The sequence below is a fragment of the Hyperolius riggenbachi genome, chromosome 6, assembly GCF_040937935.1.
Source record: "Hyperolius riggenbachi isolate aHypRig1 chromosome 6, aHypRig1.pri, whole genome shotgun sequence".
NCBI lineage: Eukaryota > Metazoa > Chordata > Amphibia > Anura > Hyperoliidae > Hyperolius > Hyperolius riggenbachi.
This window is the reverse complement of record NC_090651.1, coordinates 148936441-148964324: the sequence shown is the minus strand read 5'-3', so window position 1 is coordinate 148964324 and position 27884 is coordinate 148936441. Positions and strand designations below refer to the sequence as shown.

Here is a 27884-nt window from a genome sequence, read left to right as displayed (position 1 = left end):
AGCGGAAAATGACATTTTGTGACAAAAAAAAAAATGTTTCCATTTCTGCTAACTTGTGACAAAAAAAAATGAAATCTGCTACGGCCTCACCATGCCCCTCTCTGAATACTTTGGGCTGTCTACTTTCCAAAATGGGGTCATTTGTGGGGTGTGTTTACTGTCCTGGCATTTTGGGGGGTGCTTAATTGTAAGCACCCCTGTAAAGCCTAAAGGTGCTCATAGGACTTTGGTGAGTTCATAGAAGATTTTATGTTTTGTCACAAGTTAGTGGAAAATTACACTTTGTGGAAAAAAAACAATAAAAATCAATTTCCGCTAACTTGTGACAAAAAATAAAATCTTCTATGAACTCACCATACTCCTAACGGAATACCTTGGGGTGTCTTCTTTCTAAAATGGGGTCACTTGTGGGGTTCCTATACTGCCCTGGCATTTTAGAGGCCCTAAACCGTGAGGAGTAGTCTAGAAACCAAATGCCTCAAAATGACCTGTGAAATCCTAAAGGTGCTCATAGGACGTTGGGCCGCTTAGCGCACCTAGGCTGCAAAAAAGTGTCACACATGTGGTATCGCCGTACTCAGGAGAAGTAGTATAATGTGTTTTGGGGTGTATTTTTACACATACTCATGCTGGGTGAGAGAAATATCTGTAAATGGGATTTACAGGGCAGTATAGGAACCCCACAAGTGACCCCATTTTAGAAAGAAGACACCCCTCGGTATTCTGTTAGGAGTATGGTGAGTTCATAGAAGATTTTATTTTTTGTCACATGTTTGTGAAAAAAACAATAAAAATCAATTTCCGTTAAGTGTCATTTTCCACTAACTTGTGACAAAAAATAAAATCTTCCATGAACTCATCATACACCTAACGGAATACCTTGGGGTGTATTCTTTCTAAAATGGGGTCACTTGTGGGGTTCCTATACTGCCCTGGCATTTTAGGGGCATAAAACCGTGAGGAGTAGTCTGGAAACCAAATGCCTCAAAATGACTGTTCAGGGGTATAAGCATCTGCAAATGTTGATGACAGGTGGTCTATGAGGGGCCTAATTTTGTGGAACTGGTCATAAGCAGGGTGACCTCTTAGATGACAGATGTTGGTAATATAAGAGTGAACAGAGGCGCCAGCAGGATAAAAGTTACTAAAAAGTTTAAAATTCCTCAGGAGGTGGTGGTAGACTCGCCTCCCTGAAGTAGACAAGATACTGTCAGCTTTTTAACAACAACAGGTTTATTTATATACTGCAGACAACCATGCAAAGCGTTTCGCAGGTACATTCCTGCTTCCTCAGGCAATAACAAATAGGAGTACACGCAGTACAGTCTCAAGGTCACGATAAGTGCTTATCGTGAGCTTGAGACTGTACTGCGTGTACTCCTATGTGTTATTGCCTGAGGAAGCAGGAATATACCTGCAAAACGCGTTGCATGGTTGTCTGGAATATATAAATAAACCTGTTGTTGTTAAAAAGCTGACAGTATCTTGTCTACTTCAGGGAGGCAAGTCCACCACCACCTCCTGAGGAATTTTAAACTTTTTAGTAACTTTTATCCTGCTGGTGACTCTGTTCACTCTTATATTACCAATAGCCACCCCTGGTGGAGGGGTCGATCCTCATCTCTTTTTTCCTGATCTACAGAGAGCGACTTTTAATTCTGAGTAAGGACAGGTCTAATCTCCTCACCTGCCTGTACAGTGGGTACCTAGAAGGTAACCCACTTTTGTGAGTATATACACTATATACTTTTCAATTCCAACCTATTGTTTTTCTTACTACACTATATTGGGCTCTCAGTGTCCCCACTTTTGTTTATCTTAGATGACACGTTGTATTGGCACTGAAGTGCAGGAAGCGCAGGATGTTCTCAAATCGTGACCTGGACATGGCAGCAGAGAACATGGGCATGTGATGTATTGAGTGCGTAGACCATTAAGACTGCAATACATTATTTTTGACTAGACCCATGTTAAGGAGAAAGCCCCCAAAAATGTTATGTTCGGAAACTTGGAGTAGTTTCCACCGAAAAGGCTGGGCATGGTAGCTTCTTGGATTGGCGGTTGCGTATTTTGTGGCATAACGGTTGGTCTCAGCCAAAATTAAGTCATAGAGACCAGCAGTGCTCAGGAAAAAAAATTCTGTCACTGCGGTGGGGCGGGTGAGGGTTTGGCCGGGTGATCAGAAGCCCGCAGGGGGCAGATTAGGGCTTGATCTGATGGATAGGAGTGCTAGGGGGTGACAGGTGGTGACAGGAGGTGATTGATGGGTGTCTCAGGGGGTGATTAGAGGGGAGAATAGATGCAATCAATGCACTGGGGAGGTGATCAGAAGGGGGTCTGAGGGGGATCCGAGGGTTTGGCCAAGTGATCAGGAGCCCACACGGGGCCTGATCTGATGGGTAGGTGTGCTAGGGGTGACAGAAGGTGATTGATAGGTATCTCAGGGTGTGATTAGAGGGGGGAGCGGATGCAAGCAATGCACTGGGGAGGTGATCGGGGGGGGCTGAGGGCGATCTGAGGGTGTGGGCGGGTAATTGGTTGCCCGCAAAGGGGCAGATTAGGGTCTGATCTGATGGGTAACAGTAACAGGGGGTGATTGATGGGTGATCAGTGGGTGATTAGAGGTGAGAACAGATGTAAATAATGCACTGGGGAGGTGATGGGGGGGTCTGAGGGCGATCTGAAGGTGTGGGCGGGTGTTTGGGTGCCCGCAAGGGGCAGATTACGGTCTGATCTGATGGGTAGCAGTGACAGGGGGTGATTGATGGGTGATTGATGGGTGATCAGTGGGTGATTAGAGGGGAAAACAAATGTAAACAATGCACTTGGGAGGTGATCTGAGGGCGGGTCTGCAGGCGATCTGAGGGTGTGGGCGGGTGATACGGTGCCCGCAAGGGGCAGGTTAGGGTCTGATCTGATGGGTGGCAGTGACAGGTGGTGACAGGGGGTGTTTGATGGGTGATTGACAGGTGATCAGTGGGTGATTACAGGGGAGAATAGATGTATACAGTACACGGGGAGGGGGGGTTCTAGGGAGGATCTGAGGGTGTGGGGGGGGGGGTGATCAGGAGCCCCCAGGGGGCAGTTTAGGACCTCATCTAAATTATAGTGTTGACAGATAGTGACAGGGGGTGATTGATGGGTGATTAGGGGGTGATTGTGTGTAAACAGGGGTCTGAGGGGGTGATCAGGGGGGGTCTGAGGGGTGCTGTGGGCGATCAGGGGGCAGAGGGGCAGGATCAATGTGTGTGCGTGCTTACTAGGGGGGCTGCCTCCTGCTCTGGTGGTCCCTCGGTCACTGGGACCACCAGGACAGAAGGCACCCTGTATAATACGCTTTGTATATATTACAAAGCGTATTATATGCTTTCAACGCGGCAGATCGGAGGTTAACAACCCGCCAGCACTGCTAATTGGCCGGCGGGTTAACGTCGCGGGTGAGCGGTACCCCCAGGAGCCGCCACCGATCGGCGGTTGGCAAGTGGTTAAAGCTCCTAGCATTCAAGAAAGTACTAAAAATAAAAATAAGGTATTCGTTTTTTTAACTACTTTTTTTACCTACTTTTTAGCCCTTTTTCAATTGCTAAGTGCTGAAAAGTTATTTTTTTCTTTTTATAAAATTAAAAATAATTTCCTGGGAATAAACACAAGAGAAAAAGTTAATTGGTTAAGGGCCAATATCTGTGATGTTGTCAAGCTAATCACGAAGGATTTGTATCTTATTTCCATCCTACTGCTTAATCAGATTGGCAGTCTGCTCAATCCAGAACAGCCACACAAACTCAAAATTATTTCCGATAACTCACTGGAAGTGATTAATATAATTTAGCTCCAAGGTTTTTTTTACCTACTGGATCCTCACAGAGATACCAACCATAAAAGTAGATGTGGAGTGCAGCAACAGGCAAAACAAAGGTGATACTGTTCAAATAGTATAAGGTTCAACCTTCCCATTTATGGGAAAAAAAAGGTTGAGGTGACCGTTCAATTGGACATGTTGTACTTCATTATCACCTGTTTACTTCTTGGTACCTATTAGTTCATATGATAAACCAGTGAAAATGCTTGATAGCAAATTCAGCTAGAGAATTTTCCACCAGGGGAGATATTTGAACACATGTGCTGAATTCTCATTAGTCCACCTCATGGAGCAATAAAAATCCTTAGTGGTAAAATTGAAAGGGCCACTCATCTGGTGTGTGTTCACTGCAAGCAAGATAGATAACCAGAAGAAAAGAATACATGAAGAAATGAAGAACAGGAGGCAGAAGCATAGAAGAACCTGAAGAAAAGAACAAGAGAAAAGATGAAGAAAGTAGTATATGGATTAAAATGAAAAATAAGGTAGACATATGCAAACAAAGATGACATCACTATGCATAGAAGTAAACAGAAGAAGCAAAAATAATACAGAAGCAAAAAAGAAAACAACAGATGAAACAAAAATAAAAAAGAGAATTTTTTTATTACTTAAAAAATGTATTTAATGTTTTTATTTCAAGCACAATGTTAGCTTGAATCCTTTATTGTAAAAACATAAGGGGAAAAAACTATCCATTTTACCTATTTACCTTGGACTTCAAAATCCCACCATTATTCTAGGGCCCACCCCTTCATGTGTGGTTAGTACTTATTACAAAGTACATGAGCACAAGACAAGGATGAGCCCGGTATCCATAACATTGTACAATGGCATCCTACAAAGGACAGGAGGCTTTATAGGCCCACTTTTTCATGGACCACGTGGCCTGGTTGTTGATGGCCTATTTATTCCCTAGGTTATATCAGCTTGCACAGGGGACAAGTCTTTAAAAATTCATATTTGTGGCTGACAATATATCGGAAATGTGTACTATTTTCCTACTCTTCCAAATGCAGTCATGCACAGTTGCAGAAGTTGCCAGTCAAGACTCCAAAAGGGCAATAGCCCACACCTTTGACTTTTCCAGAAGCTGCTCACCTACATCTTAGGTGGTCATGGTGGCACTAAGTCAAGGGATTATAATGCGGTTAGTGCTCAGTCCCACACAGTAGTAATCATTACCATTGTAATACCGTTGAAGAGCAGATGCAGGGGCCCAGTTGTGGTTGCAGCTTCATCAACCCCTATTCCCACACCACTGTTTTCAGACCAATCTGGGCCAAATCAAATGTATTATTAGTGCTCTTCAATGTTTTCCAGTCTGTAGATCATTCACAAAAAGACATCATAATGGGATCCAAACCCAGAAAGCAGAGTGCTAACCTCTTAGCCACTATGCTGCCTCAATAGGGGCAGAGATTAGCTGCTAATTTCATCTACCAGCACATGCTTTGCAAATTCTTATTTGTGAACTAGTACCACCTACCACTGGATATAAGTTACTTTCTTACAGATGAGTGAACCAGGAACACAAATATTTTGGGCTTTGGAATTTGTATGGTTTATAAATATTGTAATATGCAGAGTCAACCAATTAAAACGTAAAGAACTGTCAACAAGAGAAGGTAATTAAAAGCTCCAGAGAACATGTTATCTACAGATAAATCGGTACTCGTAAAACTATACCTTTGACAGTAGTCGGTGCAGCAGTTTGCCCTGTGAAAACACAAAAAAAGGTGCAAGTGAACAAAATGAACACATATCACACAGATATTTCAATACGAATTTCATGTGTGTGGAAAATATCAGCAGATGGTGCTACAACACACTTGTTTTACAGCTTAATTGCCTTGGAACATCATCTGACTACCATAATGGTGACCTGTAGGAGGCACTGTTATTCCACTAATGAGAACAGAGAAACTATTTTACAGCATTAAGTGACAGACAGTTACTTAGAATATCACATCTTTTTCTGCTTTGTAAAGCTGTTCTGATAGTTTAAATCCCAACTACACCAACATTTAAGCTAGGCAAAGTCTAACAGCAATCAGGATGATAAATGGAAATAGAAAGTGCAATGGTTTCAGTCGGTGACAGAGTGCACTATGTGTGACACCCAAAAAGAGAAAACAACAGATCCCTGACTTAAGTTATTGATTTTTCTTACACTAAAATATAAATTGGATAAATCCTATCTTTCCAGCAATGTGACACTTCTGTTTGTCCTCTCCCTTCCACATAGAACAAAACATGTTGTGTGTGAACAGAACACGTGTCTCTACCAGGAGCAGAGCAGCGTGACTGTACAATGATTGTAAATAAACTGTTTTGCAAAATGATCAGGAGCTAAACTGCAGTAACCAGAATAATGTGCGTAAAGTCTAATTGCACAATGATTAGAGCAGAAATTAAGTACGTTTCATGCCATGTTTTACACTCTACTCACCATGTGTAAGAGCCGCTCTCCAGTCTATTCAATCGCCACTACTCTGCCTCCATGCAAAGATAAAGAGGGGGAGAGCGGCTCATCGCGCAGCCATGTCCGCGCTGACTCCTGTCTCCCTCAATGCCTGCAGAGCAAACGTCAGTCAGCGTAGATGCAGGGGCTGACTGATACAGGAGACAGTGGCATGTGGATGTTTAAAGGATCATGCTAAAAAATTAAAACAATTTCACAGTGAAGCTTTTGTATGAATGATGTAACTACTGTGGGGGTGCTTCAAAATTAAATGTTTTGCGATAGTTGTCCTTTAAGGGCTCTGCCTCTGACACAGGAGACCAGGGTTTGAATCTCAGCTCTTCCTGTTCAGTAACCCAGCACCTACTCGGTAAGGAATCCTTGGTTGGGCTACAGAGGTTTGCCTTCATAAAACAGAAGGTGTTTGTGATTATTTAGGTTGGGGTGAGCTCTGAGGTGTCCCACAATGCATCACTGCTGAGTATGCAAATCATCTCTTTGTTGTCCCTGATAGCTAAACACACCTCAAGAATGGCTGGAATGCAATGATGTGTCAGTCAGCTTGTTAATATAACAGAGCCATACTAATCCGACATGCATACAGACTTTCGGATTGGTTGATCCTCATCGGTGCATGGCATGGATTAGAGCTACAGATTGCCCAGCAAGCTCATAGTGAACCAGAACTTGGTTGGACTAGACTCCATAACACTGCTACTGCCTACTGAGCACACCTTAGTGGCTGAAGCTCAAACGCTTTGAGTACGCCAGGAAAAAAACGCAATATAAATGGTATTTGTCTTGTCTAATTACTTAACATAATGTCTACATCCACACACTACATTTTGACATATCTAAAGAGCCTAAATTTGGGTGAGACCAGGAAGAGTGTGCAGAATTAAAAAGTGTATTTCCTATATGAAAGAATGTAGGTCTAAAAAAATCAAAGACTTGTAAAAGTAACACATTTTAATAGCTAACTGATATGCAAGCTTTCTGTATCTAGTCCCCTTCTTCAGGCATATTTACAGATGTTACCTGAAGTAAAACACTGATGCAGGTATATGATCCACCCTTTCCTTTATCTACCAAAAAAACAGGAAAATAAATCTCACAACTGATAGGTCTTTATGATGATGTTTCTGTAACATGATGCAGGTATAAATGCGTATAGGATAAATATGTAAAAGATCTTCAGTTGGATAAAATGCTTCCCATCTGCCTCTCTACAAACTCACGCACTTCCAATAGAAGGATTTAAATGTACTGCCCCAACTGCCATACTGTGAGTGCCAAGACCAATGTAAGAACAGCTTATAAAACATATTATTCAGTATCTCACTGATGATTTAGCACAATCCACCAATTTTAACATAAAAATCCTAAATGCTGTATCAATATGATAATAAACAAAACAATGAAAAAATGTTTTATATGTATAAGTCTTTTAAGTGATCTCATGTGAATCAAGGTTTAACGTGATTGAACATTCAAGAAGTTATCAGCCACTAAGCTGACAAGGCCCCTTGTGTGTACCATACCAGAACAAATTGTTTAAAATCCCAAGAAAGCATTGGGAGTGTTTGATCCTTATTCAAAAGAATAATGTTGCAACCATGGAAGTGGAGGAAGAGGATGAAACAGTTATGCTTGCTGATCTTCTGAATTGGAAAGCATTATTTGCAGATGGATGTCACCAGATGTTTTATGTCAGTGCCTGTCTCTTTTGCTTTTCATTGTGGAACTGTTTTACTGGATATAACGGCTGCACGACTACATGCAACATCTATGCATCAATGCATGACGGACTCTATTGCTGCTGAGTGCTGGTCAATTCTATTTTTTTGAATACTGGTCTTTGTTATTAGACAAGTGTGCACCAGCAATACTGTTATCACCTACCATGGCTACATCTAATGATGATTCAACCCATGGATGTGGAGAAAGAGGATGAAACAGTTATCTTGCAGATCATCTGAACTGGAAAGCATTACTTGCAGATGTAAGGCAAGAAGATGCTTTAAGTCAGTGTCTGTCGCCTTTTACTTTCTGATTGTGGAAGTGTTTGATCTTTGCTGTTCTTTAACTAATCTTACAAAAAAAGCCAGGTACCATCAAGGGTGGGTCCAACCAGAGCCAGATTAAGGCTAAATGGGGCCCTAAGCAAAGTAACTGATTTGGGCCCCCCCATTATGTTGTAATAGAATCAGAAGATGCAACTGCACAGCAACATGCCGCACACACCGGGGCAGCCAAGCTACTGGTTGCTATGGGCAACAGCCCACTTTCCTCTGTGGGTGCACAATGCAGGGAATAGCAGCGGCAAAATGCAGAGTGAGAGATGAATGGCTGGGACATTTGCACTCAGGGGCTGGGGCACCCCTGTGAAGAGGGCGCCAGATATCACAGCACCAGCACTTTCCCCCTGCATCTCCAGCCTGGCAATAGCAGAAAGCTCTAGACACCGCCAAACCGGAAGCCGGTACCCAGACAGAATTACATAACCCCCCACCACCACCGAACAACTGATTTCCTCCCAAACTAGACAGCCACCCTGCAGCCTCCATCCCAGTGAATACGATAGTCCAGCAGAGAAGACAGCCACAGCGGGGGAGAATGACAGCACCAGATGACTCACATTCACCTATTGCGATCCAAACAATAGAGGTCCCATCTGTCTCCTCTAGAGTGCTACCACTCTGTTACTACTACTATTACTACTTCCTACTTCCTGTCTGATCTGAGAATCAGGAAGTTCAGAGCGAGTGGCTGCACTGTAGAAGAGACAGATGGGTTTCAGATGACGGGATCTTTATCGCTTGGATCATGGATAGGTGAGTGAGCGTTTGCCATCTGCTGCTATCATTCTTGCTGCAGCTGTGGTTCTCTGTGGGAAGGGTTGGAGGAGTGGGCAGCAGCAGAGCCCACAGTAGCAGGAGGGGGACCTAGGAGGAGAGCCTGGCTCTGAAGACAATCAGCAGCGCACGGCATCATTTGACAAGACAAGACAAATAACATTTATATCGCTTTTTTCTCCAGGCGGACTCAAAGAGCCAGAGCTGCAGCCACTAGGACGCACCCTATAGGCAGTAGCAGTGTTAGAGAGACTTGCCTAAGGTCTCCTACTGAATAGGTGCTGGCTTACTGAACAGGCAGAGCCAAGTTTCGAACCCTGGTCTCCTGTGTCAGAGGCAGAGCCCTCAAAGGGACTCCGAGCAGTGCCTGTGGGTATGCCTTTAAGCATACCCACAACTAATTAATTACATCCTCACACCTACCAGCATGATGTTTGTAATTATATCCCCCTGGTTTCCTTATATTTCATTGCATTGTGCTGAATCGAGCTGCCGACTTTGGAGAAAAGTCGTCCTGTGTAATACAATGTAACTATGGAAAGATGCATATCATTTTGAAGCTCTCTTTCTCCTCTTTCCAATGATAGATAAACTGCCACCCTACACCTTTTAGTTTTCGCTATTTTCGCGATCGAAATTGCCGTGGCCGCGATTTTGATCACAAAAATATTGAAAACTAAAAGGCATAGGGTGGCGGTTTATATATCATTGGAAAGAGGAGAAAGAGAGCTTTAAAATGATATGCATTCCATAGTTACTGCACTGCTCAGAGTCCCTTTAACCATTATACCATCCAGCCACCGCTGACAGGATGACGAGGGCTGGTTTATGTGCTGATGGGGCCCCTTTGACTCTGAATGGGGGCCCCAAGCGACTGCTTTTGTTTCCTGGTCGGTAATCCGGCCCTGTCCAACATTGTTGCTTCTGAATGAAGCCTCTCCAAATATTTTAACATCATAGCTCCCAACTGTCCCTCTTTTGGAGGGACAGTCCCTCCTTGGGAGCCCTGTCCCTCTGTCCCACTTTCCTCCTCATTTGTCCCTCTTTCAGGACTTTGTACCTCTTTCTATGTAAATATATAGATTTCTCTACTAAAAAATGTGTTTGATTGACTCTAAACGTTATTCCCATCCTTTAAATTGATATATTACTAATTTTAAAATGTTAAAATAAAGGAAAATGAACCAGGATAGAAAGCACCAGTGTGGTTTGACTTATAAAACAACATATTTTTCTGATGAAATCTTTATGGTATGCATGCCTAGGGGGTGTGGCATGGGCGTGATTAGAGGTGTGGCATGGGTGTGGCAGGGGCGTGGCTTACGTGTCCCTCTTTCTCATCTCAAAAAGTTGGAAGGTATGTTTAACATGTAGTCTTGTTTGAAATGGTTGTGTCCAAGTTGGCGTGAGGCGTGGCCTTTAACAATGGAATATTGCATATCCCCCAAATACCAGATAGACAGCTTGTCACCCCAAATGATTTAACCAGGCAGCAAAATGCCGACCCTGATAAATACTATAATCTATATGGAGAACACCAAGGATGCTACAGAGCAGCACCCCCAGTAAGAGGCGCCCATGGCACATGCCATTCCTGTACCCCTGTAGATGTACCTCTAGCCCTATTTCACCTTAAAGGGGAACTATGGTGAAAATTAGGCTAGTAGGTTAACCGTGGTAGCATGCACCTAATTTCAGGAGCATCAGATACTAAGCAGTTTATTTATTTAAAATATTTGCTTCAAAGGTTATACAGAGCAGATGCAGAGATCCTGCCCATCAATACTTCAAGCTATTTGACATGTCACCCTCCTCTGCTGAGTCAGGCTGTGTTATAACAGCTGATTTCTCCTCTCCCCTCTCTCTGCTAAAGCTGTACGGGACATGCAGGCTGTGTGCTGTGGAAGATCATAGCACTGGGAGCAGACGCTGTCCAAGCGAGTGTAAAGCTAAGTGTAAAGTCATTGTAATGTCATTTATCTTGCTTATTTGTTTATGTAAGATCTTCCATATTGCAGTGCCAGTTTTAGCACAGAGAAAGCTGTTATAGGGTAGCCCGAGTCAGCAGAGGAGGAGGATGGGCAGGATCTTTGCATGTGCTCTGTATAACTTTCAAGAATTAAAAAAAAAAAACTGGCTAGTATCAGATGCTCCTAGATGCATACTACCAGGGTTATCCCAGAAACCTAATTTGCGCCACAGTGCCCCTTTAGTCTGTTTCTGCCAGCCAGTAGACAGAAGAGTCCTCCACACACCAGCTTATTTTCGTGTCCTGTACAAAGTCCCTGGTAACTATACAGAGAGAGTACTCATGTTCTCATCCTCTTAACTCATTTTTTAACTCGTACAACTGTTGCTGATACTGCTCCCACTTTTATGTATTTTTCTCATTGTCTTAAATAAACTTTTACACATTAGTCAAAATAGTCCAAAAATATTTTGTAAACATGAGCAGACGGTTAGCCGTACTGTAAAATCAGAGTGCGAGTGCCGGCAAAATGTTAGATGCAGCTGCTAGTGGATAAAAAAACCCTAATCTGGGCACCAGAAAAGGTGATAAAATATTGGTTAATTTACCAATATTGTACTACTTCCTTTATTTAGTAAAATATCAGTAATATTTACTGATATTTTACTATGACCTAATCTCTCCCCACTCTCACACAGAACCCTCTGCTGGTGATGCCTAGCCTTAATTCTCCCCCACCCTCCAACCCCGTGGTGCCTAATCTTAACCCCAGTCCCCCCCCCCCGTCACCCGTTTTGTTTGTGTAATATAGGTTAGTATATAATCGTTTGTGGCTTTATGTAGCATAGAGTTAAAAACAATTATAACTATGGAGTAAAAACGCAAAAAACTACAAGTGAGTTTTTAAAAAACGATAATTTGTAACATACGTGAGAATCGCAGAAGCTGCTCGTTGTGGTGCAAAAGTTTAAATGTAAACTATTTTTCTTATGCATACGGAACAGTTTTAGAAACAATTGTACAGTTTTAGAAATGATTATTTGTTAAATAATGGATTATTGTAATCGATAAAGTTCGTATGGAAATGAAAGGTAAACAGGCGGTATAGTTGTTTAACCATTTCAACCCGCAGGGATTTTTCACCTTATGCATCAGAGCAATTTTCACCTCCCATTCATTCGCTAATAACTTCATCACTACTTATCACAAGTTATTTATCTATATCTTGTTTTTCCACCACTAATTAGGCTTTCTTTGGGTGGTACATTTTGCTAAGAATTATTTTTTTATAAATGCATTTTAACAGGATTAATAAGAATTTTTTTTAAAAAAATTCATTATTTCTCAGTTTTCTGCCATTATAGCTTTAAAATAATCCATGCTACTATAATTAAAACCTATGTATTTTATTTGCCCGTTTGTCTCGGTTATTACACCATTTAAATTGTGTCCCTATCACAATGTATGGCGCCAATATTTTATTTGGAAATAAAGGTGCATTTTTTCTGTCCATCACCATTTACAAGCTTATAATTTTAAAAAATGCTCATAGTATACACCCTTCACATGCATATTTAAAAAGTTCAGACCCTTAGGTAACTATTTATGTTTTGTTTTTGTTTTGTCTTTTATAGTAATTTTTTTTTCCATAAACCATTTTATTTGGGTAATTTTTTGGTGTGGGAAATAAACAGTTAATTTTAAATGTTAAAATCTGTGTAAATTCCCTTCAAAAATGTTTGTAGATGTAGTTTTACTATTTGGTGTTGAGTTTTTTTTTTTTATCTCGCTAACCGGAAGCACAAGGAGGATGGGGAAACTTTTTTTTGCAGAAAGACTGCAGCCTCTGGTAAGAGACCATCGTTTTTTCTGCTGGGGATTTTGATCAGTGATCGTGAACCATGTTCCCGTTCACTGATCACAGGGCTACCGGGAAACAGCACGGGGCACAAGGGTGTGCGCCGAAGTGCGGCACAACGGCAGAGCAGCTGCCTGGACGTGAGGATCACGTCTGGGCAGCTGAAATGGTAAATATTTACAAGGCGCACTTTTTAACAGTTGGCGCCAATAAAGAAAAGCTTTGCTTTGATGTGAACAAGGTTCCTTTTTTAACCACTTCAGGACCACAGTGCTAAACCCCACTAAAAACCCGGCTATTTTTTAGTAAAAGGGCCACTGCAGCTTTAAGGCCAAGCTGCAGGGCTGCACAACACAGCACACTAGTGATTCCCCTCCCCTTGGTGGGGTCTGATCGCCGACCCCCCCCCCCGTTGTTTATTTTTTTTTATATAAATATTTATAATGTGTTTTTATTTTTTAAAAAAAATGTTTCTGTTGCCTCCCCCAGCCAGCCTATTACAGCGATCGGCTGTGATAGGCTTCAGCCTATCACTGCCGATCGCTCTTTTGTACAGTGCTGCTGCTGATTGCAGCGCTGTACTATGTAAATAGACAGCGATCACGGCGTCTAACAGTCTCCCGAGCAGCGATAGCCATTCGGAGACTGAAGATGGGGCGGAGTTCCGCCCCCCGAGAAGGAGATGCGTGCGCACCCTGTGCGCGATCTCCTTCAATAGCCAGCTCCAGGACCTGATGCCAATTGGCGTTAGGCGGTCCTGGGGCTGCCGCTGTGGCCACACCCATCGGCGTGGAGCGGTCTTCAGGTAGTTAATAGGCGCCATTATTACTTTATCTCTGAAGAAGGAATAAAAAAAATAGAGCTGCTATAGTTCACCTTCATGTATAAAAAAACTATTTTGTAGATTGAACCACTGCAGTGGTGATTTGTTTGCAGCATGGCTCAGCCATGTAGCTGATATTAGAGATGAGCGTAATGACGTAATTACGATTTCGCGAAATTTCACGTAATTAGTGTAATTACGATTATGGCCGTAAGTACATAATCGTAATGAAGAAGGATTTCGCGTAATTTCGCGTAACCGTAATTTTCACGTAATTTTCGCATTACATTGGCTATTGCGAAATTAATGCGTATGGCCATGCTCCCAAGCGGAAAAGTTGACGCATGGATCAATGTTAGGTAGCCGCCGACTTTAAGGGTTAATAGCAAAGCCCCCTTAAATACTAAGAGCCTCAAATTTGGAGAATATATTAAGGAGATCAGGAGGAATAAGAGGAACATTTTTTTTTCAAAAAGACCTTATAGTTTTTGAGAAAATCGATGTTAAAGTTTCAAAGTAAAAATGTATGCATTTAAAAACCCGCCGACTTTAACGGTTAATAGCAAAGCCTGCTTAAAGTTTAGGAACACCAAATTCCTAGGGTATATTAAGGGGATCAGTGGGAATAAGAGGAAAAAAAGATTCCCCCAAGTGGGAAGAGTTTTACTTACTTCGTTCTGAGTGTGGGAAATATAAAAAAAAAAGGAGGTGGGGTCCCCCCTCCCAGACCTCTTTAACCCCTTGTCCCCCATGCAGGCTGGGATAGCCAGAATGCGGAGCACCGGCCGCGTGGGGCTCCGCACCCTGACTATACCAGCCCGCATGGTCCATGGATTGGGGGGTCTCGGAAGGGGAGGGGCAGCCAAGCTTTCCCCTCCCCCTCCGAGCCCTTGTCCAATCCAAGGACAAGGGGCTCTTCTCCACCTCCGACGGGCGGTGGAGGTGGAGGCCACGATTTCCTAGGGGGGGGGGGGGGGGGGTCATGGTGGAATCTGGGAGTCCCCTTTAAAAAGGGGTCCCCCAGATGCCCACCCCCCCTCCCAGGAGAAATGAGTATAGAGGTACTTGTACCCCTTACCCATTTCCTTTAAGAGTTAAAAGTAAATAAACACACAAACACTTAGAAAAAGTATTTTAATTGAACAAAAAACATAACCACGAAAAAAGTCCTTTAATATTCTTAATTAACCAATAATACTTACCTGTCCCTTTAAATAAATGATCCCACGCAATATCCTCGGAAATGTTCTATCAGTTACAATGTAACAAAGTTATTACAATGTAACAACTTTGTTACATTGTAACTACGCCGCACCCGACGTCACTCGCCGCTCAGCCGCCGCAGCAATTACGCGTCCGTGCAGGACGCTAAGTCCCCGCAGCTCCCGCTGTCCACCCCGCCCACATCTGTCACCCACATGTCACCCACATGTGGGTGACATGTGGGTGACATGTGGGAGAGGCGGGCAGGGCAGCGGAGCCGGCGGGGACTTAGCGTCCTGCACGGAGTCCGGACCCGACAGAGCTCTGAGCTATATAGCTCAGAGCTCTCTAAGCATCTTTGTATTTGGGCTCCAAGGAGCCACATTGGTCCTTAGCAGACCAATGGGGTTCCTTCAAATCAAGAACCCCATTGGTCTGCTAAGGACCAATGGGGCTCCTTGGAGCCCAAATACAAAGATGCTTAGAGAGCTCTGAGCTATATAGCTCAGAGCTCTGTCGGGTCTATGCGGCGGCTGAGCGGCGAGTGACGTCGGGTGCGGCGTAGTTACAATGTAACAAAGTTGTTACATTGTAATAACTTTGTTACATTGTAACTGATAGAACATTTCCGAGGATATTGCGAGGGATCATTTATTTAAAGGGACAGGTAAGTATTAATGGTTAATTAAGAATATTAAAGGACTTTTTTCGTGGTTATGTTTTTTGTTCAATTAAAATACTTTTTCTAAGTGTTTGTGTGTTTATTTACTTTTAACTCTTAAAGGAAATGGGTAAGGGGTACAAGTACCTCTATACTCATTTCTCCTGGGAGGGGGGGTGGGCATCTGGGGGACCCCTTTTTACAGGGGACTCCCAGATTCCACCATGAAACACCCCCCCCCCCCCCCCCCAGGAAATCGCGGCCTCCACCTCCACCGCCCATCGGAGGTGGAGAAGAGCCCCTTGTCCTTGGATTGGACAAGGGCTCGGAGGGGAGGGGAAAGCTTGGCTGCCCCTCCCCTTCTGAGACCCCCCAATCCATGGACCATGCGGGCTGGTATAGTCAGGGTGCGGAGCCCCACGCGGCCGGTGCTCCGCATTCTGGCTATCCCAGCCTGCATGGGGGACAAGGGGTTAAAGAGGTCTGGGAGGGGGGACCCCACCTCCTTTTTTTTTTATATTTCCCACACTCAGAACGAAGTAAGTAAAACTCTTCCCACTTGGGGGAATATATGAAAATAATACACTATTGTTACCTGTGAAAAAAAAAACGGACATTTTCCGCATTTAAAAGACATTTTTGCCCTTGAAACTTAAAAATCGATTTTCTCAAAAACTATAAGGTCTTTTTGAAAAAAAAATGTTCCTCTTATTCCCACTGATCCCCTTAATATACCCTAGGAATTTGGTGTTCCTAAACTTTAAGCAGGCTTTGCTATTAACCGTTAAAGTCGGCGGGTTTTTAAATGTATACATTTTTACTTTGAAACTTTAACATCGATTTTCTCAAAAACTATAAGGTCTTTTTGAAAAAAAAAATTTCCTCTTATTCCTCCTGATCTCCTTAATATATTCTCCAAATTTGAGGCTCTTAGCATTTAAGGGGGCTTTGCTATTAACCCTTAAAGTCGGCGGCTTTTTTATATTATACGGAGCGTTACGGTTTAACGCGAAATTACGGTAGCGTTTAATGCGAAATTACGGCATGATCGAAACGCGAAATTACGCGTTGAAAATTACGCTTACGGTATTTTCAATTACGATTTTAATGGCAATTACGCTACCGTAATTTCGCATCGTAATCGCAAATTTCGCATGCGTAATTATAGTAATGCGAAATTACGAAAATTTCGGCTCAACTCTAGCTGATATATACCTCACTTTGACTGTCTACTACCTTCTTGAATTCTGAGTCTGAACTTAACTACATCTCTGCCTTCTGATCTGGTACTTTAACAGGTTCCTTGTCTGCTTGTCAGGTGTCAGCAATGAGATAAATACAAAAGCCTATTTGCAAAGAGAAATACAGAGGCTTGAGTTAAATGTGAGCCCACATCCTCTGCTGGAGACACAGAGGATCCACATAAATCCGTCACATAGAGTAAACGAAGAGAAACATTAGCTATACCTGACAAATAATGATGAATAATCTGGAGAAAACTCATCACTAGTGATTTCTAGAGCTCAATTATAGTAGGACACTGTGCTTGTCCACAGATTTCACAGAAATCCAGTTTTATTCTGTTGACATTGACATTTATTGAGGAAGTAAACGCTAATCCAAAAGAGGGTCATGTTGTCCTGACTATGTCCTGTTGTCCTGGAACCATCAATGCCAATTTCTTTGTCTAAGTCCTCAATTTAAATGCAGCTTTAAGCTGCAAACACAAACAAGTAAAAATTTAATTGTTTTTACAACAGTTGAGGGCAGTACAAAGCATAATTTACTGTATGTGATATGAAGATATAATAGCCGTATAGTTTTATATCATATAAAACACATTACAACAGATTCAGAAAAAAGTTGAAATAGCAAAACAGTTTTTTCACTGCAAGTAAATGTTGTGCTAGGGAGTTGGTTCTCTCTCTAGTAGATTCTCCAATATGACAGTTGTCTGCAATCAGTCATATCAGATACTTGTAAAATGCCTTCACTCATAACTCATGATAATGATAATAACCTCTCACACTATTGTGAGTTAATGAATGTTAACCTAACCAGACTCCTTATCAGGTAACTGCTAGTCAGGTAATGAATACCAGGTCACAGTGCTTGTGTGGCACAGACACTGCCCACACCTCATACAATCTTGGTTGTTCAGTCTTACCACTTTCATGTAGTATAAAGCCTCATCTACCCGCTCGATTAGCCGCCGGATTGCCTCTTCCGCGCCCCAGCGCGTGCCCGCCGCATCCCCGCTCGCCGTGCGTGCGCCGGATTCGATTCCCCGCTCGTCCCCGCCGGCGCCGCTTATCTTCCGCTCGATTCCCTGCCATTGTCCCCTCGCGGGGAGCGAGCAGGGAATCGGCAGTGGGGAGATCCGTCCTGTCGGATCTTATCAATCGAGCCGCAACAGCGGCTCGATTGATAAGCCATATCGCCGCCTCATCTACGCGTGTAGATGAGGCTTAAAACTCATCAAACCAATCTGTTCCATGTATCTTCAATATGTTGGCTTATACTATATAGACTTGGTCAAAGAAGATTGTATGGTGTGTAGCCTTCCAGCACTCAGTGTAATACCAATTTATTCTAGTCTAGGCTGGGTGTTTATTGCTAGTCAAACATTTTTGATCCCTACTTTGCTAAATATGGTATATAAAATGAATATCAACACTTGCATAGCACTTTTCTCCTGTTGGAGTCAAAGCACTTGAGCGCTGTAACAACACAACACATAAAATTCTGATAAAGCCATCCGTATTAGACACAGTCCAGATGACACCTCCTACACAATTCTATGCAAAGGATAATGCTTTCTATGCACCAGGAAAATGCATACAATCCACCTCATGAGATGAAGAGTTTGCATATGAAGGTCATGTGTTATAAGCACTATAAACACGTGGTGGCTCATGGAGGTACTCTAAATATACTAGGAGAGGATCCATCCTTCTATATTTGTAGGTTTAAATTTCACCAGGCATTCTCCTAAATGACTGACATTTAATACAAATGAAAGGTACATCCAGAATTGCCGGCTATTCTAGAAGTATAGAGTCGCCAGAGTCACATTATTCACAGCTAGAATGTGAGCAAAAAGCATACAATATGAGGTGCTGTGATCTAACTGCAGTCAGCATCCCAACGCACTACATGCAGTATATTACCACATAACGTGTGCATTAACAGTGACAGTGAACCATACTTTCCAATGACTGTATGCTTCACTTTATATGTAGCGGTCATAAAATGTATGGTGTGAGCTTCCCGTTCCATTGTGTTCCTTCTTTTACAGGGAATGCAACCTCCACTATGAAGCTAGCCTAAGACATCACAAAGCAGACAAGCTTGCAATATTGTGGCCTGATTCACTGATCTCCCTTCTTGATGTTCAGAAATGCACTGCACAAAAATAGATGTGTCCCAGACCTTTGTCTACTTTCAGCTGCAAATATGTTGTTAAAGTTTACTTACCTAAAGCAGTTGATTGCAAAGTAACAGAAGATCACATCACAAAATGATTTGGTACAAGAGTAACATGGTTTGTCAAACGATGCATGAGTAGAAGCTACTTGGTAATGGATCTAAGCCTGATTATTTTGCCAAATCTCTTTATAAATATTAACATTATAGTTTTAAAATAAAATGTTCTCCTCTAAATAAAACCCACACATTTAATTTGCCCATTTGTCCCAGTTATTATAATGTTTAAAATGTGTCTCTAGTACAATGTATTGCCACAATATTTTATTTGGAAATAAAGGTGTATTTTTTTCAGTTTTGCGCCATTCGTCACTAATTACAAGACCTTATTTGAAAATAACAGTAATATACTCTCATGACATACATATTAAAAACATTGAGGCTAGATTCACAGTGGGACGTTGCGTTTTGATGCCACGTTAAAGTCGCACCGCAAGCTTACAACGCAACGCGCCCAAAAAGTGGCAACGCAGCGTTACTGTCGCATACAGCAGATACAGTAAAAAATACAGGCAATGAAAAGTATGCATCCAAGTCATTACTGAGCATGTGCAAACAGTCCAACGCAGCTAATAACGTGTATAACGCACTGCATGCAGTACTTTTACTTAACGTGCAGCGTTAGTCACTTACGTAACGTGTGCACTGTGAATGGGGCATTGATTTTTCATTGCAGTGCAGTGAGTTATTCTGCGTTAAATTCTGTTTTAACGTTCCCACTGTGAACTTAGCCTGAGTCCCTAAGGTAACTATTTATGCATTTTTCAAATGTCTTTTTTTTAATATACAAATGTTTTATTTTGGTAACTATGGGAGAGTGGGGGAGGTAAGGGGTTAAGGTTAATGGAGAACTTTTTTATTTTCATTTCATTCTATGCATTAGCGTGTATTTTTACTATTTGGCCACTAGATGCCCCCCCCCCAGTTTATTCCTGTGTAGTGTGAAAAGTACACAGGAAGTTACGTGTTTACGCTTTTACTCTCATTTTATCAATGACCACTGGCATCTTATTGATGTCGGTGATCATTTGATTACAGGCATTTTGATCTGTGAATGGGAATTGTGTTCCAATTCACTGATCAGTGTTATACTAATCTGCCATGGGGGGGGGGGGGGGTGGGAAGGGGTGTGTAGGCATGCACAGAAGATGCAAATCCACTACCCTGGAGCCTGAACAGTCCTCCCGCAGGTCATGTTGAATATTTTAAAGAGGATCCAAGCAGAGGAGCAGCATAAGAAGATCAGGGGAAAGCCTCTGGACTATGCAGAGGCTTCTAAATTATTATTTATTTGCCTCGCTTTAGCTACCCGTTAAACCTCTCTGACACTGTGGTTTTCCTTTGCAGATTTTGTTGCTCCATACCAATGGTTATATAGAGAGAGCTTGTTGGGGCCCACCGTACAACTCACTCCAGGGCCATTATCGCCTTAGCTATTTTACTGCTTGGTAAATAAAAAGTTATTCTGAATGTCACTCCTCCAACATTTAAGTATATATGCTGCCTCTCTTCAGTCAATATGTCAATAGCTTTGTCCCATTTTACTAATTATAACCTCATCTCCGAAATTTAGATTGTCAGCGCCTTGTTTCTCTGTCTGTCAAAGTCTTGTTCAAATGTGTAATAATCTTGTAAACTATATTATAGGGATTCTATTTATCAGTGAGAGAAGGAGCCCTCTGCATGCATGCAAATTATAAATCCTGAAATCCAGTTTGGATATTACCTTCCATTGCCTACCTTACTATATACATTTGTGTACATTTAAAAAAGAATTGTAAAAGCTGAATCTGATCTATCTACTATCTATCTCTTCAGAATTCATACATCCTCCATCTAAACCATGGTGATGCTACTGATGAAACTGTGCAAAGACAAAATATGGCATAGATACATCACCAGCTTTGTAAATTGATTGTAAGAAAAAACATCTCATATAAACTGGTTCTCTCAGAAGTAATCCAGTCAGAAACAAAAGGATAAGCTGGAGGATCATAAGCAAACCGTTAGAATTGAGTACAGAAGGGCCCAGGTTCTCAGTAAGTACCTCTAAGGCAGTGGTGTCCAAAGTCTGGCCCAAGGGCCAAATGCAGCCCACCAAGTCTTTTCCAGTGGCCCCCAAAGCTCCTGTGAGATTTTCATTACATGCAGCTCGCAGGCCGTTGCTGTGGTGCCACTTGCACCAATGTTTAGGGCCAACCTGTATCACCACTCTGCCTCCCCCTTCACTGCCCTGCAGTCCTATAGGAATTAGTATAGAACTACAAAGAAATGGCCACTAGGACCACGAATACTGAGCATACTTAAAAAAAAATTCTTAGTCCTATAGTGATTACTATCGGACAACAGAAAATGGCAGTAGAAGTCTCAGTAGAGGGGTAGGAAAAACAGATACATGGGCGTAGACTTGATAAGTGAAAGGGAGCCACTTATGCCAGCAGTAGCCACTATGTCATAAGCAGCCACTCATTAGCAGTCACTATGTCAGCAACAAGAGCCACTCATTAGCAGCTTTGCACACCGAAGAGGACATGTTGACAGCACACAAGGAATATGGTTTATTTCCCATATAAATGTTTTGTTTGACAAAACTATAATAGTCATACTGTCTGTACCTAGAAGAACCCTAGCTATCTCAAGACCAGTGATATTGCCTTTGGTCCAAAAAGTTTGGTCACCCCCTGCTCTAAGGGGTCTTGGGTTTGGTTCAAGAGGTAATGCAAAAATGATAAATCATATATAAATATGTCTGAATAAGTATTTCAGTTAACAAAAACAAGCATAAATGAATGCTTGAAAAGCATTTGTATAAAAATACTGAATACTTTATGTGTTTAGGGATGCGTGATTTTCACAACGGGCATATTCAGCAAACACCCTCTTTCATACTCTAATAATGTTGAGAAACACTGCAATAACATATCCTTCAGATTCAACTTTTGGATAAGCTCTCTTGAAAAATAATAAAATGGGAGAATGCAACATTAGTAAACAAACAACATTGCTTGATTTCCAAAGAAGTGTCATGCCTTTCTCATACTATTCTTTACTGGTAAATATTTACACATCTCTAAATTATTCCCTCCCCCATTGCATTTTTCAAGAACAACAATTGTGTTTCAGTCATATAACCATACCAGCTAGTAGGGAATGTTTTCTTTTCAATAGCTTCTAGAACTTTTTTGCAAATTGAACAAGGTTGAGCTTTCAAGAAGAATAATGGTGAAAATATTCAAGATTTGTGTATGAACTTCCTGTAATCCACGTGCATTCCACATAGACTTTAGCAGAGTGGTGTCTGCTTAACCAGCCGGGCGGTATGGACGAGCTCAGCTCGTCCATCACCGCCGGAGGCTGCCGCTCAGGCCCTGCTGGGCCGATTTTCATCAAATAAAGAGCAGCACACGCAGCCGGCACTTTGCCAGCCGTGTGTGCTGCCCGATCGCCGCCGCTCTGCGGCGATCCGCCGCGAGCAGCGGCGAAAGAGGGTCCCCCCAGCCGCCTGAGCCCAGCGTAGCCGGAACAAAAAGTTCCGGCCACCGCTAAGGGCTGGATCGGAGGCGGCTGACGTCAGGACGTCGGCTGACGTCCATGACGTCACTCCGCTCGTCGCTATGGCGACGATGTAAGCAAAACAAGGAAGGCCGCTCATTGCGGCCTTCCTTGTTTATTCTGGGCGCCGGAGGCGATCGGAAGAACGCCTCCGGAGCGCCCTCTAGTGGGCTTTCATGCAGCCAACTTTCAGTTGGCTGCATGAAATAGTTTTTTTTTTATTTAAAAAAAACCCTCCCGCAGCCACCCTGGCGATCTTAATAGAACGCCAGGGTGGTTAAAGTGAACCTTAAGACAAATAAAATAATGAGTTCTACTCACCTGGGACTTTCCTCAGCCCCCTGCAGCTGTCCGGTGTCCTCGCAGCCTCGCTCCGATCCTCCAGGTCCTGCCGGCGACCACTTCCGGTTTCGCCGCCAGGACCTGACAGGCTGGGAACGTGAGTGATTCTTCGCGTTCCCAGCCACAATAGCTCCCTCTATGTTGCTATAGCAGCATAGAGGGCTGCTATAGCAACATAGAGAGAGCTATTGTGGCTGGGAACACGAAGAATCACTCGCGTTCCCAGCCTGTCGGGTCCTGACGGCGAAACCAGAAGTGGTCGCCGGCGGGTCCTGTAGGATCGGAGCGAGGCTGCGAGGGCACCGGACAGCTGCAGGGGGCTGAGGGAAGCCCCAGGTGAGCAGAACTCATTTTTTTATTTGCCTTAAGTGCCTCTTTAAGGATCCTGTTCTCAAGAACAGCATTCGATTTTGGCTTATTCCTATTCTATTCCTCTGCCGCCAGAGGCCTCTTGCTCTCTTACTTCATCAGTGTACATGCAACTTGGTAGAGCATGCATGTCCATACAAGGTTCCACATGTAGACTGAAGATAGATGGATTGTGCCCAGCCATTATTAAAGGGGCGCTATGGTGAAAATTAGGTGTATGCCATAACCCTGTTATCATGTACCTAACATTAGGAGCTTCAGATGCCAAGCAGTTTTTTTTTTTTTAAATGTGTCTTTGACAGGTTATACAGAGCAGATGCAGATATCCTTCCCAGCGCATCTAAACTAAGCGACCCCCTCAGCTAAGTCAGGCTGAGTTTAACAGCTGATTTATCCTTTCTCTCTCTGTGGTGTACGGGACATGCAGGCTGTGTGCTGGGGAAGTTCATAACACTACAAACAGAATAGCATAGCCGAGTGAGTGTAAATGGCACTGTAAAGTCATTTACCTTGCTTATTTGTTTATCTAACATCTTCAGCATTCCAGCATCAGCTTCAGCAGAGAGAGAGCTGCTGTGGAGCAGCCCCAGTCAGCAAAAGGAAGGAGGGATGGGCAGGCTCTCTGCATGAGCTCTGTATAACCTTTTCAAGCATTTAAAAAAGCAAAAACTGCTAGGTTTTCGATGCTCTTAATTTAGGTACATGCTAAGAGGGTTATGCTAGAGTGACCAGATTTTTGTGGGTCCAACCTGGGACAGGGAGGGGGGGCGCGGGGAAGGGGGGGGCGGCGCGCATAGCGCACCGCAGCGAAAAGTGGGGAGGACTGAGGAGCGGGCAGCGATGAAAACTGGGGGGCGTGGCCATGACATTGTATGGGCGGAGCTAATGTCATGATGTAACAGCGAAGCATAAGAAAGCAGTGTTTACGCCATGATGTGGACAAACGAGACTTTGCATCATGGGTGTGCAGAAACTGTGTGATGCTAATAGTATACCGTAACCACAAAGCAGCAAACATAGCCATCTATGACCATTAAATAATAAATGCAGTAACAGTTACCCCGGACACCAGAAAATAAATGCAATGGGCAACATGTCAGTACAAAATAAACGCAATGCAGGCAAACATGTCAGTACAAAATAAACGCAATGCGGGCAAACATGTCAGTACAAAATAAACGCAATGCGGGCAAACATGTCAGTACAAAATAAACGCAATGCGGGCAACATGTCAGTACAAAATAAACGCAATGCGGGCAACATGTCAGTACAAAATAAACGCAATGCGGGCAAACATGTCAGTACAAAATAAACGCAATGCGGGCAACATGTCAGTACAAAATAAACGCAATGTGGGCAAACATATCAGTACAAAATAAACGCAATGCGGGCAACATGTCAGTACAAAATAAACACAATGCGGGTAAACATGTCAGTACAAAATAAACGCAATGCGGGCAAACATTTAACCAGAAAATTAACGCAATGCGGGCAAACATTTCACAAGAAAATTAACGCAACGCGGGCAAACATTTCACCAGAAAATTAACGCAATGCGGGCAAACATTTCACCAGAAAATAAACGCAATGCGGGCAAAGATTTCACCAGAAAATAAACGCAATGCGGGCAAACATTTCCCCAGAAAAGAAACGCAATGCTCGCAAACATTTCCCCAGAAAAGAAACACAATGTGGGCAAACATTTCCCCAGAAAATTAACGCAATGCGGGCAAACATTTCCCCAGAAAAGAAACGCAATGCGGGCAAACATTTCCCCAGAAAAGAAACGCAATGCGGGCAAACATTTCCCCAGAAAAGAAACGCAATGCGGGCAAACATTTCACCAGAAAAAAAACGCAATGCGGGCAAACATTTCACCAGAAAAGAGACGCAATGCGGGCAAACATTTCACCAGAAAAGAGACGCAATGCGGGCAAACATTTCACCAGAAAAGAAACGCAATGCGGGCAAACATTTCACCACAAAAGAAACGCAATGCGGGCAAACATTTCACCAGAAAAGAAACGTAATGGGAGCAAATTTCACCTGGAAAAGAAAGCATTTACTCACCTGGCAGAAGTCTCCGGCCTCTGGCGCGCTGCTCCCGGGACCACCTTCCTCCTGCTCGTCTCCCGCGCTGACAGGGCTACGGCAAGATGGCGCCTGAAGCCCTGTACTGGAGACACAAATAGTCTCCAGTACAGGGCTTCGGCAGCCATCTTGCCGTAGCCCTGCTCGCCTGCCGGTGTCGGAACAGACACCAGAAGACTAAGGAGGCTGGAGCGGGGCTGTGGGCAATGAACTGGCACGGCGTCAATAGACGCCGCTGCCAGTTCATGAGGATAGAGTGGCCAGAGTCCCGAGGCCGGGTCGTCCCGCTGCTAAAAGAGGGACGTTTACCGGGACCTCATGCAGCCTGGGACAGCGGACCCCGAATACGGGACTCGTCCCGGGCAATTCGGGACGTCTGGTCACAGTTATGCCAGAAAAACAATTTTCTTTAAAGTGCCCCTTTAAGTCTGCACACAACTGAAGGATTTTGTACCCATGCGTAGACAAGTGTGTCCAATCAGCAATCTCCTTATATTGTTTTTGTTTTATTTTTGAAAATGCTGTAAGGGGATTTTCATTACATGCAGCTTTATAGCAAACCTGAAGCAAAAATAAACTTATGATATAATGAATTGTATGTGTAGTACAGCTAAAAAAATAGAACATTAGTAGCAAAGAGTCTTATATTGTTTACCAGTACAGGAAGAGTTAAAAAAAAAAAAACACTTCAGCTGTTATCTATGCAAAATAGCTTCTCAGAGCTTTTCAACCCACTGGGTCGAATACAGTCCTGCTTTCTGAAGCACTTAAACAGCAAATAAGCTGTGACAGGTAGCTTGAGATAAATTATTGCACACCAGTTCAAAGGGTCATTATTTTGACTTTGTTTTATAGTTTTAAAGACAGAATGTGCTTTTAAAACTGCAACTGTGACAGAATGATGCAATGTTATAAAAAAAAAAAAAAAAAAAAAAAAAAGCTATATGACTGAAAAAACAAATATGCAACTCTTTTCATTGCTACTAATGTTCTAATCCTTATCTGTGCTACACGTACAATTCATTATATCATGAGTTGTTGGTTTTTTTTTTCAGGCTTGCTTTTTTGGCCTAATAAGTGCTAATGTTTACTTAACTCACTTCTATCCACGTGTAAAGGTAACATTATTACAAAATACTTCAGTTTATGGTATGGTAAATGAAAATTTTGATAGACTGATGACACTGAAACCAGTGGCGTAGCTAAGGAGCTGTGGGCCCCGATGCAAGTTTTACATGGGGCCCCCCAAGCACTCTATAAATAACAATTGATACAGCGCACCAAAACCTGCCAGTGTCAGAGGTACAAGAAGGGGATGGGAAACAGCTTGTTAATGATTACTACTATTCATAACATCTATAGAAGTGATTATTATGAGCACAGGACCAATAGAGAGCTAATTCTGAAGTTGAGGTAGGGCCCCCTGGGGCCCCTCTGGCCCAAGGGCCCCGATGCGGTCGCAACCTCTGCAACCCCTATTGCTTCGCCCCTGACTGAAACTGTCATCTGAATTCATCAGATGTTTAAAGTGTACAAGAGACTGAATACACTACAGATTTGATACTTACGGGGCTTCCTCCAGCCCCATGAGCACGTCTGAGTCCCTCACCCTCCTCCCTCCTCCCACGCCTGCCATTCAGCCGCAATCAGCCCCGCTAACTGGTGCAGCCGCGTCAGTCGAGGTCTTCTGCGTATGCGCGTAAGTATCAAATCTGTAGTGTAATCCGTCTCTGGTTTCCTTTAAGCATGTACTGTTTCATTCAATGAACTTTTTCTCGTAAGTTTTCTCCTAGGTGATATTTTAATACTTTATCAATAAAATGCCTTTCAAACTTTTTTTTAAAAAATTTTTAGTGCAAAAGTTATTTTAAACAGAAGATGAAAAAATTATCTCCTAGGTGAAAAAGAGAATTGGATGACGCCCACTGACTTTTGCTGTTCGCAGTTTTTTCTAGTGACTCTTTTTTGGTGGTGCATCTTATATTTGCATCCTAAAAGAGACTGTACGCATTCAGAATGTTAACCACTTCAGTACCAGCACCCTCTGCCCCCTTAAGGACCAGAGGGTGCTGGTACAGTAAACCACCGCTTCCCGACGAATCACCGCTAAAATCCGCCGCTCCCGCCGGTCACGCCGTTCTGTCCCCGCCGCAGGCTTCTCTCTCTGCCGTCTCTATGATGGCAGAGCGTTGTGCGCCGGTCAGGAGCCGCTTTCATTGGCTCCTGGCCCTGTCACTCAATGTAAGCCAATGGGAACGGCTTACAGGAATGACAGGGCCAGGAGCTAATGAAAACGGCTCCTGCCGGGCTCACAGTGCTCTGCTGGCATCATCGAGACGGCAGGGCAAGCAC

General features: G+C 43.1%; 1 protein-coding gene across 3 annotated transcripts in view; it reads right to left on the bottom strand.

Moving 5' to 3' along the window:
• Positions 1–27884, bottom strand: part of PTPRC (protein tyrosine phosphatase receptor type C) — a 414848-nt gene that overhangs the window by 322983 nt on the left and 63981 nt on the right. For all 3 annotated transcript variants that reach the window (XM_068240076.1, XM_068240078.1, XM_068240079.1), the window contains one exon: positions 5549–5578. In XM_068240076.1, the coding sequence (XP_068096177.1) occupies positions 5549–5578 (30 nt within the window). The remainder of the gene's footprint in view (positions 1–5548; positions 5579–27884) is intronic.